At 30.0% G+C, this 19,552-nt stretch overlaps 3 protein-coding genes and 1 pseudogene across 3 annotated transcripts; 2 read left to right on the forward strand and 2 right to left on the reverse strand.

Moving 5' to 3' along the window:
- The window catches only part of LOC113376276, a 3,158-nt pseudogene extending 1,866 nt beyond the window's left edge, over positions 1 to 1,292 (reverse strand).
- A 1,341-nt stretch (positions 1,293 to 2,633) lies between these two features.
- Positions 2,634 to 10,588, forward strand: LOC113376277. Its single transcript, XM_026616183.1, has 7 exons — positions 2,634 to 3,197; positions 5,101 to 5,583; positions 7,340 to 7,564; positions 7,814 to 8,078; positions 8,148 to 8,514; positions 8,823 to 8,988; positions 9,908 to 10,588. Exons 1-7 carry the CDS (start codon positions 2,634 to 2,636, stop codon positions 10,586 to 10,588), a joined length of 2,751 nt encoding a protein of 916 aa, XP_026471968.1.
- Positions 10,589 to 11,846: 1,258 nt separating this feature from the next.
- On the reverse strand, positions 11,847 to 12,737 carry LOC113377197 (protein CDV3 homolog). Its single transcript, XM_026617426.1, has one exon. The coding sequence runs from the start codon at positions 12,593 to 12,595 to the stop codon at positions 11,909 to 11,911; it is 687 nt and encodes a 228-aa protein (XP_026473211.1). The 5' UTR covers positions 12,596 to 12,737; the 3' UTR covers positions 11,847 to 11,908.
- A 145-nt stretch (positions 12,738 to 12,882) lies between these two features.
- Positions 12,883 to 18,786, forward strand: LOC113377269 (peroxisomal N(1)-acetyl-spermine/spermidine oxidase-like). The gene is made up of 4 exons (XM_026617524.1): positions 12,883 to 12,922; positions 13,405 to 13,622; positions 18,201 to 18,321; positions 18,443 to 18,786. Exons 3-4 carry the CDS (start codon positions 18,247 to 18,249, stop codon positions 18,632 to 18,634), a joined length of 267 nt encoding a protein of 88 aa, XP_026473309.1. The 5' UTR covers positions 12,883 to 12,922; positions 13,405 to 13,622; positions 18,201 to 18,246; the 3' UTR covers positions 18,635 to 18,786.
- Positions 18,787 to 19,552: the final 766 nt, after the last annotated feature.

A 19,552-nucleotide genomic window follows, 5' to 3' on the forward strand; every position in this document is an offset into this window, starting at 1 on the left:
AATGGCATATGAGAAATAGTTGTTGTTTTAAGGGATGGATTACGTGCATAACCAATGATTAATGATCCAAAGACTGAACCAATACCAGCTCCTGTAAATAATTTATGTAAGTCATTTGTAAACATTTGTTAGTTTTCTTTTTTATTCTTCATTTTCTGACCTGATCCTGCTACTCCTACGGTGGCTGCTCCAGCACCAATAAATTAGCTGCTGAATCAATGTCTTTCGTTACTGCTGTAGTTTTGCAGACAACGAACTTGTGGTAAAATGCTAGATTGAGCGGCTGCAGTATACATTGATAGTAGAGCTTTGAGTCAATACTGCACTTGAGATTGGTCGCAGATATGCCTTTGATCCATTGACAAACTAAAAAAAAAAATGTTGAATTTATACTCAATAAAATATACACAGATGAAAGGCTGAAATTATTTGATAATTGTGCAAGTTCAATGGAAATGTGATATTTGATGGATTATGTAAGACATGCAAGTACACTAATTTTAAAAATTTGATCACGAAAATTATTATATAATAAAATTATTGGTTATGTAATATAAGTAACAATAAATATTAATAGCTTACTGCGGATTTGGCGACTGGGGCGATGAATTTTGCTGCTGAGAACATCTTGGTGTGTTTTAATTTGTTGTGGTTCTAGAAACTGAAATCGTAAAGAGCCATTAATTACATGAAAACACTTCACTTATACTAAATAGTACTAAATATTTGAAGCTATGAATTGTTTGAGAAGGTACGAACTACGAGTTACGTAATTGTAGTAATCATGCAAAAAAGAGGAAATTTCATGTTTCTCTTATCTTCAAATTTAAAATGTAATCTCGTGACTATTAAGGAAGTTTTTATAGCACTATAATATTTTTATTTAGTATTTGTTGATCTACCGAAATAAAAATGGAGATAATATATAGCCGACGTAAAATTGCACTAAAATTTAATTTTCCACACTTAAATTCGTCGAACATGAATTAATATCGCACCTTGTAACTCTCGATGGTTTAGTAAAACACAAATATTTTAAGATAACAAGTTTTATAATATCTTTCCGATCACTTACCAACGAATCCTATATTAACTAAATAGCCCGAACTGAATAATGAACCCTGACGTAGACTTCTTGCTATTCGCTGGTTATATGCAAACGTGCGAAAGAGACGTAGGACACGATTTCCTGCTGTTCGACTTATGATTGGTCAACTTGGGTTGTGGCACGATATATCGGTACAAGAACCATTTACTAAAGCCAACATAGACACAAGTGCGAACTTATTGATAAAACGATACTTGGCGAAGAAAGCCGAACGAAAGTGTCATACCAATATTAAATTATAGACGCGGTAAAATATAAATATTAATAAAATAATTAGATAGAAATATCCTTAAATGGAAAATCAAAGGTAATATTTATAGTTATGTATTCTAAGCGTAATAATTTGAAACGGAGCATAATTATCCAAACATTCGTTTTGCATTTTTAAAATACGTAGCAAAAAGAAAACTGATATTTATAAAATACGATTTTTAAAATTTATAAACTTGCTGTAATTATATTTTACAGTATTACAGTTCAGTTTGCTCAGTTTTTTTTATTTTTAGCTAAAAATCTTCTAATATTTTCTTTTTCTAGCATAAATACTTCGTGTCACATCAGTAAGTTGGCAGTTCTGAACGAATTGTTTATGAATGATTGTCATATGATTGTCATGTTAGCTTTGAAAATTATTAATGTTTTAGTTTTTGGACTACATTGTCTTGTTATCTAAAGTGCTTTTAAACATTTATTAGTGTATTCAGTGTTTTTGTAGCTTTTTAAACAATTGTTTCAGATTGCATCAGTTCATAATTAGTTTTTACTACTTATAATGAAGGATAATGGAAGAATCAGAGTAAACTGGATTTTATGTTATAGAGGTATAAGCTGAGTCATGTTTGAGGAAATATTTGAATTATGTTGATAAACCCAATTAAGTTTAAATTAAAACGCATGTGCTAATATGTTATTTTTTATGCATAATAGGAGGTTAATGAACTGATAAAAATCATTAAGGTTAACTTTACGTTTATAGCATGAACAGTTTAATTTTAATTTGACTATTATTTTCTATAGATTTTCTATGTAATTTTTTTTTTAAGTTTAATTATGTTATGTATTTATAATTTTGTATATATTTGTAGAAATAAAGTTTATTTTACAAATGTCAATTTTTTATTCAATGATATATTAGTTCAATTTAATTTTATTATTGTTCATTTTATTATTGTCTTCCATTAAACTTAGTATTGTGAAAATTATACAAAATAATTTATTTTGATTTTAATTATTTAAATTTTTTTGTTTCAGTAATATTTTATTATGATTTTGTATTTGAAAAATACTATATTGTAATCTGTAATAAGATTGAAATTGTTGTGCTCATAAAAGCAAATTACAGGTCACTGAAATTGTCATTTGATCTTCCACAAATATTGTTTTTAAAATGCAAGTGTTTCATTGGAGAGCATGGGCATTGATTTTTGCCAAATGCATTTTTGCATCGGAGTTGTCACTAGAATTGCCGTCTTCATATCATATAGCTACTGATCATAATTACTTATTTATTCGAATTTATGGAATCATGCCTACAGAAAATATACCTCAAGAATTGAAAATTGAATATAAATCATCTGTGACAACATATTCTCCAATAATTCAATTAGTGCCTTCTGATGCAAATGTACAGATAACAGATGACATAGCAAGTGTGAAATTATCTTGTAAATATTTTCCTTACAAAGGATTATACAGTTTGATTGTGCATACTGATAATGGAACACGGGTTTGCAAAGAATTAAATGTTATTACACCAAGTATTGATTTGATTGTTTCTCCTACAACATTCACTACATATCCTGATAAGCCTGTACTAGTACATTTTAAAGCTCCAGATAATTGTAGTGATGAATCAGATGAAAATTTGTTAGTTTTGATTCTGATATTTTGTGGCGAAGATACCTATTGTAATAGTGAAAGTTCAACTAATGGTCATCACAAAATCTATTCCCAAACTCTGCGAAAGCGAGATATAGTGTCATATAAAACAGAGCTTACTTGTCAGTTGTTTGGTCAAGCTGGTTACTATGGAATACAATTGAAGGATGATCTTACGAAAAAAATAATTTTAGCATCAACTATTGTCAAGGTAAATTCATTTCATTGTTGTAATATATATATATATATATATATATATATATATATATATATATATTCATAGATAAGTCCTGGATTTTTTCAATATATTGATTGTTTCTTTTCGAACAGTAATCCAATATAAAAAACAATTTGTTTTTGAAATGTTTAATACGACGTTTCGGAACTAGGTACGTTCCATCATCAGGTTTATTCTGTCAATGTTATTCTTAATATGACAGAATAAACATGATGATGGAACGTACCTAGTTCGAAACGTCGTATTAAACATCTTCAAAAACAAATTGTTTTTATTATGGATTTACTGTTCGGAAAAGAAACAATCAATATATATATATATATATATATATATATATATATATATATATTAGGGTGGTCCTTAAAATGGTCATTTTTGAATTTTCTTGCTCTCAGGGGCTCAAATGGTTCCAAATTGATAAAAAACAATTCTCTGAAAGTTTTAGCTCTTAATATTAACGTTTAGATAGGACGCAATTCAAACAATATATATATATATATATATATATATATAATTAGTACCACACTCATTGAATTAAAAAAAAGTTAAAAGAAAAAAATTCTTTATTATTTAAATGTTTTGAGACTTGGTTTGTCATCATTCAGCAAATCAACCAGGACTATATTGTTAACTTAAAACACTAAAATTATTAGTACAACTTTATAGAAAAATCAACACATAACTAAAAAAAAATTTCAATCAGAAAGTATAGTAGAAGACATAATGTCATCTTGCGAAAGAGACATTATGTCTTCTACAGTTCAGAGTTTACAAAGGAATGAATGTTTTTCTTTTAACACTTTTTATTGACGAATAGCCTGCATATGTTGTGTTGCTTTTATACATATACATATTTGCATGATTGTATTAAACGAAAAATTTAAGAAACATCAACAGTTAACATTGTTTATTCCATTAACAAGACAAAAGTTTTTGTTAAAAAATAAGTACTATAGTACCAAAAACACCACTCTTTAAATTATTATTGAAACAATGTTTATGGAATGAACAAAGTTTTATAGAAACATAGCACATTTTGGTTTTGAATATACTTCAAACTTGCTCAACTGTTTAAGTTACTGCACAAATATTAATATCACAGTTTTCATTTGTTAAACTATGAGGAAACATTTTTCTTTGCATTTGCCCCAGAAAATTATTTTTTAAATCGAAAAGTAAATAATAGATTCGAAACCAGAATGAAGCTTGATATACTTAATCGGAAGAACACACACATGTACGTATAATATATAAGTTTTGAACAAATTTCCAAAAAGTAATAAAAAACGAAAAAGTTTTTTTAAAAACCATTTTTTTTATTTATTTTACTGAATCTAGAAAAAAAACACTTGTATTGTAATACATGTTTATAGCTGGGAAAATACGTAGAGGATTTCTAAAAATATTGGTTTCTGAATGATTGGTGAGTATTCGAATTAATGAAAAATTTAAAGTGGTGTTTTCCCTCAATTTGACTTCGTCAAACATATGGTTATGAATTTCTTTGCCTTGCATCGAAGTTGTTTTCGAGTAATGAAAACACTTCAAGTCTTTAGGACATAAACAAAAACACTTTGTAAAAACAGAATTTATCAGTGTATGGTAACTAAGTAAGGTATGATTTTTTTTAATTAATTAATTTAGCTTCTTGTATAACCGCTGATTGCCAAGAGTGAGCCTGGGCCCAACCAGCCTATTTTTTAAATTTTCTTCTGGTATCTTCGTCTAGAATAGAATTCTTATTTATATCCTAGTGGCGTAGATACTAATAGAATATGGTATATGAGGGTGTGCAAATGACATAAAATATAACATCTAGAAATATAATTTAGTATAAAGTTTTTGTTATACAATAACATTGTATTGTTCGATTTAGGTTGACTGGAGCGATCGTTTTGTATTCGATGTCCATGCAAAAAGTATTTTTCCCTGCGATAGTATGAATGAAAATGGCATCGGAGTTCTCTTCCAGTATCCCTCGTGTATATTAAGTGATGGCGATCGAATTCGCGTGTACGCGAAACGCCGAGCGGACGTTGCATCTTTGGCACCGCCGACTACCTTGCATTACGTAACTGAAAAACGTGTGACTAAAGGACGACATAGTATGAGATTTGATTGTGAATTGTTTAGTGAACGGTATGTAGAATATTGTTTCGTATATGTGAGCCGCGCTATAACCGGTGCCGTAGTGGATGTGCGGATGGTATGTTTGCCTACATTACCCACTATGCCAGCTGGTGGCTGGGGACCCTGGAGTGCTTGGACCCCTTGCAGCGAGAGTTGCGGTTCCGGCATTAGAACAAGGTATCGAGTTTGCAATGATCCTTCTCCTAGATATGGAGCGGCATTTTGTGAGGTAATTAATTGGTCTATTAAATCCCTAATATTAACTAGTTGTAGGTATAGCGTTTTGCCAAGCTGCATGAACTTCCCGATACGTACACATAATAAAATTAATCAACAAGAATTGAGATTCAGCTAAAATATTTAAATGTTCATTTCGAAAATACATTTTTCGCTTTTACTAAATAATAATTAATACCATTTCCATTTGATGTCTTTCAAATTGTATCAATTAATTTAATTCGTTTAACACATTTCATTTTATTTAAATATTATATTCAAGTGTGGACGTCAACTGTAGTCAGTAGACACATACAACATTCTGATTAGAATCGCTCCAAGCGAATTCTAAACTTAAAAAAAGTACAATTCAGCCGTAAAATCTATGGTTTACAAGATTTCATAAAATATGGCAAAAAATTCAGCATTTAATTACGAAGAAATGGCCCAGCCGATACTTAAAACTAATCAGCGCGTTTTCCAACCAATATCTTTAAAACAGTTCTTGAATTTTCAAAATCGATTCAAGATTGTGGGCTAAAACGTGTAGTAAAAAAATTCTGCTAAGTAATTACAAAATAACGGCTTAGCTGTTCGTCGTCGTTTTTGAGAAAACTTTGACGAAAGAATAAAAATCGGCTCACATACTCACACATACTTTTTCAAACTTTGGGCTCATGCGATTCATTACTCAAAACGTGGAAAAAACATATAATTATAACTCTTTCGGGAAGTTAAAAAAGTTGTTGCATAGTTGTTTATGACCTGCGATGTTTTTCTATCTTTTTTAACTTCCCTTAGGGTAAGTTATAGTAATCGCAAAAAAATCGAAAATGAAATTTTTTATATATCTTTACGTTTCAGAGGTTTCTGAATATTTTGGCATACCTTAGAAAAAATGGATGTATGTGTGTGTGTGTGTGTGTGTGTGTGTGTGTGCGTAGTATGTATGTGTGTGCGGATACAAATTTTCGTCGACGATTTCGGGAACACGGATGAAGCAATTTGAATAATTTAAAAAACATTCGATCCGTATTGATAAGGAGACGTGCGGATTAGTTTTTGGCGGAGGTAGGTCTAGCCGTTCCGAAGATATGGGGCAAAAAGTGCCAAAAACGGTACCTCAGTTTTTAATAGAACGGAGTGTCCGATTTTAATAATTCAAAAAACATTTTACTTGTATTGACAAGATGAAGATTTGATCAAATTTTTATAAGGGCAGGTTTAGCGGTTTCGGAGATATAACGAAAAAAGTAAAAAAAAATGCCCTTTGTCGGTCAAATATGATCATTAGACATATGCACATCAAATTATCAGATATTTTATAGAGATTTTAACAATAAGTATAAATTTTGTTTACATTCCTATGGGTTCCGTACCAATGTTTACCCGTTAGACAGCGACGCGGCGCTTACGCGCTTTATATTTTGTCTCTATGCGTTTAAAGCAGTACGATTGCTTTGAAAAAAAGTTCAGATCTTCCAACATATGTCAAAATAAAGAAAACATTTTTTTTTCAAAAAAAAAAGATTTAAAAAAAAAAAAATTAAATAATTTTTTTTTCAAAAAAAAGAAATTTTTCGTCAAATTTATAGTTTCTCAAAAATCTTATTTTTTCGAAGTAATTTTTTTTCAAAAATGTTAATCGTTTTTAAAAAAAATAATAATTTTTGGTACGGGAAGTTCCAGCAATTTGCCTTAAGGCACGATGCTCTAATTGCCTTAAGACAGAATTCCACTTACAGCTAGTTTTCATAATATTATTACAGGGAGATTCAGTGGACACGGAAGTATGTGGCACCAGTCCTATTGATCGCTGGCAATGTCTTTACGGCGGCACGCTCGTTGCGATGGCAGAACGCGGAGAAACTATCGGAGAAATGGACCCTTTGTGTAGATGCGGTTGTGTATTGCATTTAAGTCGATTTACCGCTAAAAGTCTCATTGCAACTTCATCAGAAAGCTGCCCAGGGCGCGCCTTTTGGCTTTTACAGGTATAGAAAATTTATATTCTATCAAACAGCTCATATTATGGCTTACAATTAGACAAAATCGTTAAAATAATAAATATGAAGTTATCATTCATTTAATGAATTGCCACATGCCACATTTTTATTGCTTTTTTAGTGCCTGAATTTGTATGGTTGATAACTATTAATAGTTATAATTATAATAAAATATTCGTTTTAATTTTTTGTCACATTTTTATTTCTCAAATTTGATGAACGACATATTATACTTAGGCTGAACCAGGACATATCGTCACATTCAAAATAGTGTACTATCAGTTGCCTTGTGTTTCACAATGGATAAAGATGCGCGATGGTGAAAGTCTTTCTTCGTCGCTTCTTGGACATCTAGAGTATTCCCAGTATCCGCGTGGGCATAATCCATCTGTGGAATACGTATCCACTGGTATATATATGCTTATAGAATTTAATTCTAATGAACAACTAACATCTTTAAGAAAATGCCCTTCTGAGATCATGGCATATGCAACTCAAATAGGTAAATAAATAAATCTCAAATAGGTAAGATAGTTATTTTTATTTCTCATATTATTTAATATTTTTGCAGTTGCCCCCAAAATAAATCGAAACAATACTTCAACAGATCAATTTGCCATCAACTTTAAGGATAAATTTTCATTAGCATATATAACAGCATTTGCTTTTATTGGTTTGATTCTTTTTCTCAGTGGAATACTTGGATCGCAGTATTTATTGCGATACAGAAAATATGAATTGGCAGAAGATCTTGAGTCTTTAGTCGACACTCCTGGATCAGAAGAATTGCTGTCACTTCAGGGAAGATCTATTTCAAATGGTACTTTACTCTCTGAAGTGATATCATTAGTTCGTCTCAAACCTAGAGATATCTCAAAAAACAACTTTGAATTACATACTGAAAAATCTTCCCCAACTAATAGCTTACAGACAACTAGGTTAGTAATATGTATATTGAAAAATTCATATTATAATCATATTATAATTGTCATATAACAGTCTTATATAAAATATTTGATAAAAAATACAATATTTATTTGTTAAAATTGTGATATAATTATAGATGTTATATATAGTTATCTCGATAGTTTTTTTTTGTAGTATTACAGTCTTTTGAATAATATTTGTATATTTAATTTCCATCACCATTAGAATGAAATGCCCTTAATATTGAACTTAATATCATTAGCACAAATTATTATTTCATATTTGATATTGATAATTTAATTTAATTTTAATTTTTTAGTGCCGAGAAAGAATTAAACACTACAGAAAGATATACGCCACAGACATGTGTGAAAAATGAAGTAATGATAACAAATGAAAGCCCAAAAGTTTATCAGGAGGAATCACACAATGATAATGAAATAATCCGAACCTCTGACAAAGTTTTAGAAGTAAAATTGACATCTGTAAGTGTTTAGTTTTAATTATTGCTAATTTCGGTATGATGATTATAATCATATTATGTTTTTTGTGCTATTATTTCTATTGTATAATAAGCCATATATGGTGAAAATGGAATTTACACAAGGGCAGGTACATGAGCTGAGTTAAACGCCATTTAAATCTGTAGATTGAACATTTATGAATCTCCATAGATTTACCCCTGTTAGTCAATAAACTTGAATCCCAAGTACATCATTAATATTAGCAAATAGCGAGTCATTGATATTTTACAATGTTATATCTAATAAGTTAAAACATTTTTATTATTTCCAAAATCTTTAATAATTAGTATCGAACTTTTCATACTTATCGTTTTTTTTTTCTAAAATGAATTCACATCTGAATTTGAAATGATTATGAGAAAATAAATTGCCTTGAGACGGATATAAATCATATAAAACAAATTATTAATAATAAAAATATAATAATAATTAAAAAAATATGGAAGTATAAATTTATATAGTATATTCATTCAATCTTTTTAAATTATATTTATTAATGTTGAAAGCATTTTTTTTTTTTCTATTTTCTAATATATACTGCATAGTTAACAGATTGAATTTACCAGTTTCAAAGCGTCGAAAATAAATAAATATTTTTGATATGGATTTCTTTTTCTGAGCACTGCATAAAAGCTTATTTATTCCATGTAAAGAATTTGGTATTATAATTTTTATTTCACCGTTCATTTATTTTACTAGCGCAAGTGTACAAATTTTACATAGAATATTATAATCTACTTGTGCACTAGAAATAGCCAAAAATAGCTATAAGGAAAAAAAAGATTTTTCTTATTTTGCATATTTATTCGTCAAAATTGATAAAATATCTATATTTTGGCCTTGAAATTTGTTTATATACCGAAAAATACCTATTTTTTAGGGCTACTATTCACCAAGTGCAGGGAGTATTAGTGTGGCAAAAATTAGATCTATGAATCACAAAGAAAATAAAGAAAAAATAAATCGAGAAAAGGTTTTATCAGATCCAGGATCAGAATTATCTCTTTCTAATGCAGATTTAGAAATGGAAATGGACTATTATGATTATAATGTAATAAATGCTGGAGCCATTCCAGGTTCCTATCTGGGGATGGACCCAGCGTTTTTAGTTTGGATACCGCCTCTAACAAATGGCGATTCAAGAGAATTAGTTGAAGATATACTTCCAAGAAACTATCCTATTAGTCCTGGCAGTAACAAAGAGTCGCCTGATGAAGATGCACTAGTTAAAAATCATAATACTATTAGAAAATACAATGATATTCTAAATAAAAATGTCGATTCAAAAATTGAACTAGATTCCAATATATGGGAAAATAATCAAGAAGTTCTAGTTAAGGAAGTAACTTTGAAAGATAAATTAAAAAACGTGGATTTAATCCATGCTCATCAAGTAACATCACAAAATATTCCAGTAAAAGAGCAAACTTGCAAAAAAACAAATGATAGCAAGTGGTTAGACGATATACAATATGCTGATGATGATGAAATTGAAACTGATTTTAATGGACCCAGTGAATGTGATAACCGCTGTAAAAATGTTTGTGATTGCAAGGATTGAAAATGCACTTTTATTAAAATAAGACATTAAAGCCTTGAAATCAAAAATACATTTATGATACTTTAAAATATATTTGATATATTTAACAAGTGGCAAATGCTACATGACTGATTGAACCAGTTGCGCTTCTGGCTTTGTTATCATAGTATTATGTATGTAGTTAAATATTTATTTATGCTCCTGTGTATAATTCTAGTCATTTTGTTTTGTTGTTGCTGTTTGCATAAAATAAACAATAAGTATGTATATTTGTATAATATGCAATAATGAATTTATTTATTATTTTTAGCATTAGATTTATATATAAGATATTTATTGTAACATTATTATAACTTATTTACTTTTATTTGAGGTCATTAGCCTGAGCTCCAATGGTGCGCGATTTGGTGATTTTATCGCTTTTGGGCATGGTATTCAAATAAATTCATACCGGCCGGCCATCGTTACTCTTGTATTTAAATGCAAAATAAATTGAACAACTGAAAGATAAAACCAAATATATTGTGTGACATGTGACAAAGGCCTTAGTTATAAAAAGTAATGTATTTTTGCACTCAATTTTCAAGTTAAAATTGCAACATAATTTTATAAAAATATGAACTTTAACAATAGGAACGTTTAATAAAAAAAAAATTACAATAATTTGTGAACACTGAAATATGGCAAATTTGGTCCTTATGCTTTTGTAATATAATGAAGACGTAAAAGCATGTCTTGCATAATTTTACAAATAATTGTAATGGCAATAAAAGATATTTTATGAACTGACTTATAATTTTGTATATCAATTTGCACAACAGATAAATTTATCAAAGATGTAGTTAAACGCAAATTTTCTCATAATTTATTTTATACTAATGAAAACATTTTGTATTTTAAAAATAATTTATATATTCACAGGTCCATGTACAGAAATACAAATCAAGTAACAAATAGTAAATTATTACATCTACAAGTTATGTAAATATAAAGCAATGAATTGCCTATCCACAGATAAAACCAAAATAATACAAAGTAATATAACTAAATAAAAAAAATTATCAAAAATACCATGGCAAAACCATATTAACACACCATTCAATTTTGGTAGATATTATTAATAAATATGTACAATCATTTTAATAAGAAATTTCTAAAAAAAAAAAAAAAAACTGTCTGGATATAAAGTATATCCAGGCAAGCAATTTACAAATACAATTCTCACAATACAAAGATGACATAAGCAATTCATAGGTTCAAAGTTTTGAAGTCTTTCGAGTTTTTTTTTTTTTTGGTAATCTAAATGAAAATATATAGCTCTGCTTCTATTTTTACACTATCCTAGCTGGAATCAGCTAGAGTGTTGAAGCGATTACCAAGAGATAAGGGTGCATTTCCACCTTGGTCACTTCGAACATTTCGATTGCCGTGTTTAACTTCTTCAAAAGTGCCTTCCTTCTTGCGAACCCATGCGTTTGATACTTCATTTTTACTAGATGATAACGTAGGAAAAAACTCTTCATTGTGTATATCAGGCGCCGCACGGCTTTTATTCCTATTGACTGTTCTGTTGGAGGATGATTGATTCCTAAGCGCTGGAGGCACGTAGCCACCAGTTGGTTTTGCTGGCGCAGGCTTTTCTACTTTTTCTTCTATTACAACAGGAGCAGTTTCACTTATCTTTTTCCAGGGACCGACTACTTTATCATTATTTACGGTAGTCTCACCGTCACTATTGTGATACACGCAATCGCTATCAGCTGCGTTTTGAGATTGTTCGGGTTCACTTATTAACAAATGCCCGATTTTGAGACCGGTGTAATCCTTCTTCTCTTCTTCAAAATCTTTCCATTCGTCCTCATCTCTGACGGGAGTCTGAGGTTCCTCGCTTTCTTTTTTCGTTTTTGTGTCAGACTTCTTCGTGGAATCATCCATTTTTTTCGCTATTTCATCTGCCGTCGAAAATTTCTTAACAGTCTTTGACTTTTTACGATCTTTTTTAGCAAAAAAATCATCTAAGTTGCCCATGTTGAAACACACGTACTTAAACAAAACAGGTCAAACAAAATTTGAATAAAAGTGTCAAACACGGCTCTAATGCGACCATGCACTCACCAGCATATTCAACAAAGACACGTACAACACAGATATGTTTTGCAAATATATTAGATGCACAATACATACATCTGGCAATTTTATGTCAGCCAAAGAGATGATTGTTCTACTACGCTTGCGCCATCTGCACACAGAAAATATGTACTAAAAGTACACATGTTTACATTATATTCATCAAACGTCAGTTCTAACCTGTTTCTGTTTTAACCTTCTAAGCGAGTATTCGCTAAGTTTTTTTCGGTTTGTTTGTTTGAAAAGATTCTTTTACACAATAATATAAGATAATACTTAAGAGTAAATGTGAATATTTTGATTTTGTGTATCTATCTTATGATAATAGTACAATACCTTAATAAATAATTGTTTAAAACATTCTTGATAATACAAAATAATAAATTGAGTAAATTGTGGAGAGGAAACACAAAAACCATATTACGATGAGTTTTTAGAGATAGATTAGGGTTTTATTTAAGGATTATGAATATGAAGTTGTATTTAATATACTTACATGTCTTGAGATATAGAACCAAATTCATGGAACCACATTTTTCAAATAAATGTTCTGCAAGTTTCTTTTCAATTTCTAATATGAAAGGGATACCCAAACGATTGTGTAGATATTGCTATTGTATATGTAATAAGTGATTGGGTTTCTCTTTATTCTGAGTATGATTCACAATGCTTCATTTTTTGTTATTTGTAATTTATTTATGTGGATGTAGTTCTGGATCTTGGACTTTGGATCTCGGGTTTTTCTAAAAGCAATATTTGTTGCGGATTTAAATTTTTTGACCCAGATTTTCGAAAAGTACTTTATAATAATATTATAACTACCCATCAGATATCTGAAATGATATTTATTATGTCACAAGACAACGAGTGTGCTTATATGAGTCAATACATTATAAATGAGATAATTGCCAAATACAACATTTCAAAGGTGGGTTAAAACAGTATCTAACAATAATAAATTCAAACTTTTATTTTCAATTTCATGAAAATTAACAAAAATTATAAAAACGAGCAAATAAGGGCTAATTTTTTCAAGTTAATTATGAATAAAATTTTATACAAGGCTTGAAAACGAAAATAACATATATGAACATTGAAAATGATAAAATATAATATATTGGGTTGTTTGGAAAGTAACTTCGTTTTTTATAGACATTTTAGCACGTAATTTTCGCACAATAAACAAATACTTTAATAAATTATATATTGTATCGAACATGTTTTGTCATATTTCTGGTATTAACATAATTCCGAGATCATAAATTTTTTGGCAGTTATTGGCAAACAACTGATCAAAGAAGGTAGTTTTTGATCTCCTAATTTGAGGTGAAGGTTTTACCGCCTAAAAATTGGTTTAGTGACCAGAACAAATAGTGGTTTGATGGTGGCAGGTTAAGAGAATGTGGTGAAGGTGGCATTATGTCCCAATCAAGCTGTAAAGGCTTTTGGCCATGCATCAAACTTATGCGAGGTCTTGCGTCGTCATGACGCAATACTATACCTTGCTTGTGGGTTAATTCTGACCTTTTCTATTGAAGTACATCATGCGGTTTATTCAGCTGATGACATAATGCATCCACCATTATGTTACCTTGAAAAAGCAGAAAAACAAACAACTTCTTAAAAATGTCACCAAATATACTGTATCTCATTTCTTTGCCAAATTTCAGCTTTACAACTGTTTTGAACATGTTCTTCTTGTTTGTTTCATGGGGAATTACATGTATTGTATTCTTTATTTCCAATTTGACATTTCTAGTGACAATTTGCTTCAAAACCTGAACATTTTCAGGACTTTTCAGGTCCATAAAAGGATTCTTTCTATGAGAACCATATATTGAGCTTCGAGGAGGATTTTTAAGTGGTCATGAACCTTTTAAGTGGTCATGAACTGTTAAATTTGATAAATTTAAACTCAAGGGGATCGCATGTATTGTTATTCGCCGGTTTGCATCAACTAATGCCTTTCTCGTGTCTTTATCAGCTTCAACCGTACTTTTTGGGCATGATGCTCTTGGACATCAAAATACTAGGAATAAAATTTAGTGGACAAGTTTTGGCACTGTTGTAATATCAATACGTCATTTCCGTACACACCAATCAATAGCATTTTGATTTAAGCCGTATTTTTACCTTTTCTATAACAAAAGAGTAAAAAAAGTCGAAAATGCTGCTTAATTTTTTTCGTATTCAAAGTGGCACCATCCAAAAACTACTTTGTGTATATGATTAGAATTTTCTATACACAAACCTTAAAATATAACCTTTCAAATCATATGATAATTATAGGGCTCAAGTGTAATTTCAGGTTCAAAAAATACATTTAAATCCTAGGTGGTAAAAAAACGAAGTGACTTTCCGAAGAACCTTATAACATCATAAGTAAAACAAGAGTATAACATCAAATACTAAAGTTCTTACTTCAAGTCCACAATTCTGATTTAAAAAAATTGATTCATTTGAAAAAAAAGTTCTCATTGTATCTATAAATAGTATTTTAAATTTCAAAATCATATAAGAGATAATAGAATATGCAATAATTTTGTGGATGGATCATAGACCCTAGAATAAACCCGAATCACATGACATTTGTTTTCTGGGCTGGCTACATAGCATGCTTGATTTTTGAGTGTGATTTGTTTTAGTTGCTAGATTTTCAAATGTGACAAACCACACAACAAAATGTAGTGAAGCAGTTTTTTGTCATGTGGTTTATCGTATTTGACAATCTAGCAAGCTAAAACAAATCACACTCAATTATCTAGCAAGCCAAGACAAATCACACTCAAAAATCAAGCAAGCTAAAACAAATTTCACTCAAAGCAAGCAAGCTTTCTCGGCGCCGACATCTGCGACAAAATCAAGCATATTATCTAGCCCAGAAAACAACCCAGTAAACACGCGATGTGATCTTCTATAATATCGACATCGTTATTATAATGCGGTTATCGAATCTACGCCACAAGAGGATTTTAAACTTGCGTGCGCTTGTGTGTGTTACAATACACGCAAAGCTCGCATTGAGTTGTCTCACGAGACATAAACACGCGCTGTCGGGGGTAATGACATCGTTGAATTTCATGTGAGATACATGTCGTGCGCTGGTGTGTGTTAGCACACATGCAAAGCATAATCAATGACGTCACACGGCGTGAAGCAAACGCGTCGTGCGCTGCGTTGTGTGCGTTGTGTGCTGGTGTGTGTGACCATACAAAGAAAGCTTTACATCAGCGCGCCGTGGCCACTGATGGAACCGACTGTTTCTTTGACGAAAGTTAACCTAACCCGCGTACAAAATGGCGCAAAATGTCACGAATTTATCATGCATCAAGTTATATTTTCTTTAGTATAATAATTACATTCGTTTAGTTAAGCAACTTGTTCATAGTGATAATTGTAGAAAAGTGTAGAAAAATGACACTGTAAGTATATCATATATTATTTATATAGATATGTAATTACTTCACGATTTTGAATTCCATTTAGTGCATTATATCCTGGGATGAAGAAACGTTATTTTATGTCGATTTCTTTAGATGACAAAGGAGGTAACCAAATAGCATATCTTACAAAATCTGAGGACAATAATAAGGATCGTTTATCAAGGTTAAAATAATTATTTTACTAAATTAAGACATTAACATATCCATGTGTTCGACATAACCTCACTTCTTAAATCTCTTAAATTAGTCGGTTGAGAAGCGGATCGAGAATGATTGTTTGAATATGTAAGTCACTACAAATATAATAGCTATACAAATATATATAAACAGCAAACACGTATGCCATGTTCATATTTATTTCAGAAGTCGTACAAAATTGGAATGAAACGATGAACAATATACAGATCTTTAGACAGGCTCAAATAATGTATGTTTAGGAGCAACTTGAAGATAATGGAGATTTATCTTCTTAATATGTAAGTTGATTCATATATAGTTGCTGTATATATATTATTTGGTAACAAATACATTATATTTATAATTGTTTTAGAAAACCTCTAAAATTGGGAACAGTATGTCATATATGCATGAACTTGATTGATGTATTGATGTATAATGAACTGAAGATATAATGAATTCAATCAGGTTAAAAAAAATGTATGTGCAAAAGCGACTCGAAGACGATTTAGATTTGTCTCCTGAATATGTAAGTTGCTACACATATGGAGTGGTATATATATTATTAGATTCAATAAAACACATTATGTTTCAAATTGTTTTAGAAAACTTCCAAGAAGTACATCATATATGAATATCCTGTATCCTCGCATTTGATGTATTGAACTGGCGATAGAATGAAATCAGTCAGTGTTAAAAATGTATATGTAAAAGCGACTTTAAGATGATGGAGATTTGTACACTGAACATGTAGGTAGCTACACATATGGTAGCTGTATATATATATTATATTATATACAGTAAATCACATTATGTTTGAATTTGTTTTAGAAAACTTCCAAAATTTGGGGCAGTATGTCATATGTGCATAATCTGTATCCTGGCATTTGATGCAATGAACTGGCGATAGAATGAAATAATGAAAAATAGGCAGGCTGTTTGATGTATAAGGAAGTGGCGATAGAATACTTATGCAACACTTCACACTTCACGCCCCAAAAATAGAATTACGTTCATTAGATATACAACAATTTTCATTAAATATACTGTTATTAATATGTTAAGATTGAATAATTTGTAAAAAGTTTTCTAGTATAGTTCATGTTAAAATTTCATAATTTCAAAACTACAATTCTAATTTGTAATATTTAAATATTGTAAAATTTCTTATTATTCACGTAAATAAATGCTTATTCGTACAGAAAAGAATATTAATTGCATTACGTCATCACTTTCAGGTGCTATTACGTCATAACTGAGTCGCCATTTTGTATGACGTCATGACCGAATCGTTTTCATTCGCCAATGACGTCATGACTGGGGTGAACGCCTTACGTCAGACGGTCTTATCATAATAAACAAACATATGTGGGTCAACGTCGATTTTCATGTATCACGAACGCCACGTGCGCCAGAGACCGAACCTCGATAGTTGTTCGATAGTTACATAAATTTGCGGCCGTATCCATTAAATATCGAGGAAAATGAATATGGGAATCGCATGTCACACGACCTAAATAAAATATTGCCACGATGTTGTGGCCATATCGCATGTTTACTGGGAAGCGTCGTGTGATACGGGCTTAACATTTTTAAAACTATTACAATGGCCGGCCAAGGCAGCCATTTGAATGAAATTATTTTCCATTATTAATTGAAAGGATTGTTGAAAATATTCAGTGGTTTCTATTTGTACAGTTTAAAAAAAAAAAAAAAGTTATTTGGCGGATCCTTTATGTTACTGAAGTAAATTTGATATTATATAGAGTAATTATTAAGATTAAATATACATTGTTTTTTCATGAGGAAAATAAATACAGAAAGTTTAATAACCATTTGAAATTTCTTACATGAAGAATAAAATATAATTATTTTTTCATCATTAGCACCAGTTGGCATAAACAACCTTACAGCAGAGGATCATATACTGCAATGGCAGTCGGAGCTTGTCAACTGGATATAGAAAATTTAGCTCAACCCTTGTATGCTAATCCTAAACACGCCTTGGTAAAATAGCTTACAAAAATATAATTTTTATTTTCAAAAACTCTGTATAGCTCTTGAAGTTTAATATTTGCATTTTGAGCTAATGTGAATGTTTTAATTAATTATATAATTTCTCTTAGAACCTGTGTTACTTTTTGCTGGAGAACATACTCATAGTAATTTTTATTCAACGGTACATGGGGCCTATTTAAGTGGTCGAAGTGCTGCTCCAATGCTTATATCCTCACATAAGCCTCAAGAGCTAGTGATGGAATGTAGTGAAACAAATGATCTAAGTTCCTGGATACAAGGAATTTCATTAGAAGATCCATAATGAAATTTAGAAATAAATATTTTTTGAACAAGAAGGAAAAATAAAATTTGTGCACGCTTAGAAACATTTATAAATGTACACGTGGGAAGATATATATATGTATGTGTCTCTATGTATATGAATAAAAGGTAAGGTTACCATTTCAAATTTTGCAGGCAACATGTATTCTATTTTTAATTTTTGTTTGTTTTTGTGTTGATTTATATGTTTATATTTTTACATGCCTAGAATACTTAGCTTGTTTAAAAGATTTAGGTGAATATATAAACATATTTTGTTGTGCTTATATATATATTATATCATTTGTAAATTTTGTAAATTATTATGAATTCAAGAATGACTCTAAGAGATCTTTTATCAAATTAAAAAATGGTCATCAATACGACATATTTTCATTTAAAATATAATCGTATTTTGATTAAAGTGATTTTTTTTTTATAAATTTTCATCCCGGATAAATAACAAATATATCATCACAGCCAGTGATGAGAAGAATATGATTTAAAAATGAATTAAATTGTAGAATTCAGTATTATTATTTTTGAATTACCAAAATCAAATTATATTTATGTGGTATCAAAGCATTTTTTATATATATTTATTTTTTTCAATATGCAATGAATACTGATCAAACACTTTAATTCGTTCAGCTTATATAACTCTTGACTTTGAAGAGCATAACTACTCATGCATATATTGTGTTAGTCATAATTTTGCTAATGCGCCAAATGAGCTATATGAAACAAAATTAATGTGGTATGCGCAAATTTTGTGAACGTAGTAATAATTTACTTTCGCAAGTAGCTATTTAATAAATAAGAGTATATATTTATAAATAGTGTTTCATTAAGTTGGAATAATATAATGAAATCAGTGACAATAATTGACAATATATGATTAAGTCCATCTTTTTCAAAA

The sequence above is a fragment of the Ctenocephalides felis genome, unplaced genomic scaffold (assembly GCF_003426905.1).
Source record: "Ctenocephalides felis isolate EL2017-DRISC unplaced genomic scaffold, ASM342690v1 CF-g0.4_SCAFFOLD_01886, whole genome shotgun sequence".
Taxonomy (NCBI): domain Eukaryota; kingdom Metazoa; phylum Arthropoda; class Insecta; order Siphonaptera; family Pulicidae; genus Ctenocephalides; species Ctenocephalides felis.

Bases quoted from the DNA above. Each gene is read 5' to 3' on its own strand.
- LOC113376277 (XM_026616183.1), top strand. From the start codon at position 2,634: ATGCCTACAGAAAATATACCTCAAGAATTGAAAATTGAATATAAATCA. The intron at 3,198-5,100 runs GTAAATTCATTT...TGTTCGATTTAG, and splicing joins TAGCATCAACTATTGTCAAG to GTTGACTGGAGCGATCGTTT. The intron at 8,989-9,907 runs GTAAGTGTTTAG...CCTATTTTTTAG, and splicing joins TAGAAGTAAAATTGACATCT to GGCTACTATTCACCAAGTGC.
- LOC113377269 (XM_026617524.1), top strand. From the start codon at position 18,247: ATGGCAGTCGGAGCTTGTCAACTGGATATAGAAAATTTAGCTCAACCC. The intron at 18,322-18,442 runs GTAAAATAGCTT...TTTCTCTTAGAA, and splicing joins CTAATCCTAAACACGCCTTG to CCTGTGTTACTTTTTGCTGG.
- LOC113377197 (XM_026617426.1), bottom strand. From the start codon at position 12,595: ATGGGCAACTTAGATGATTTTTTTGCTAAAAAAGATCGTAAAAAGTCA.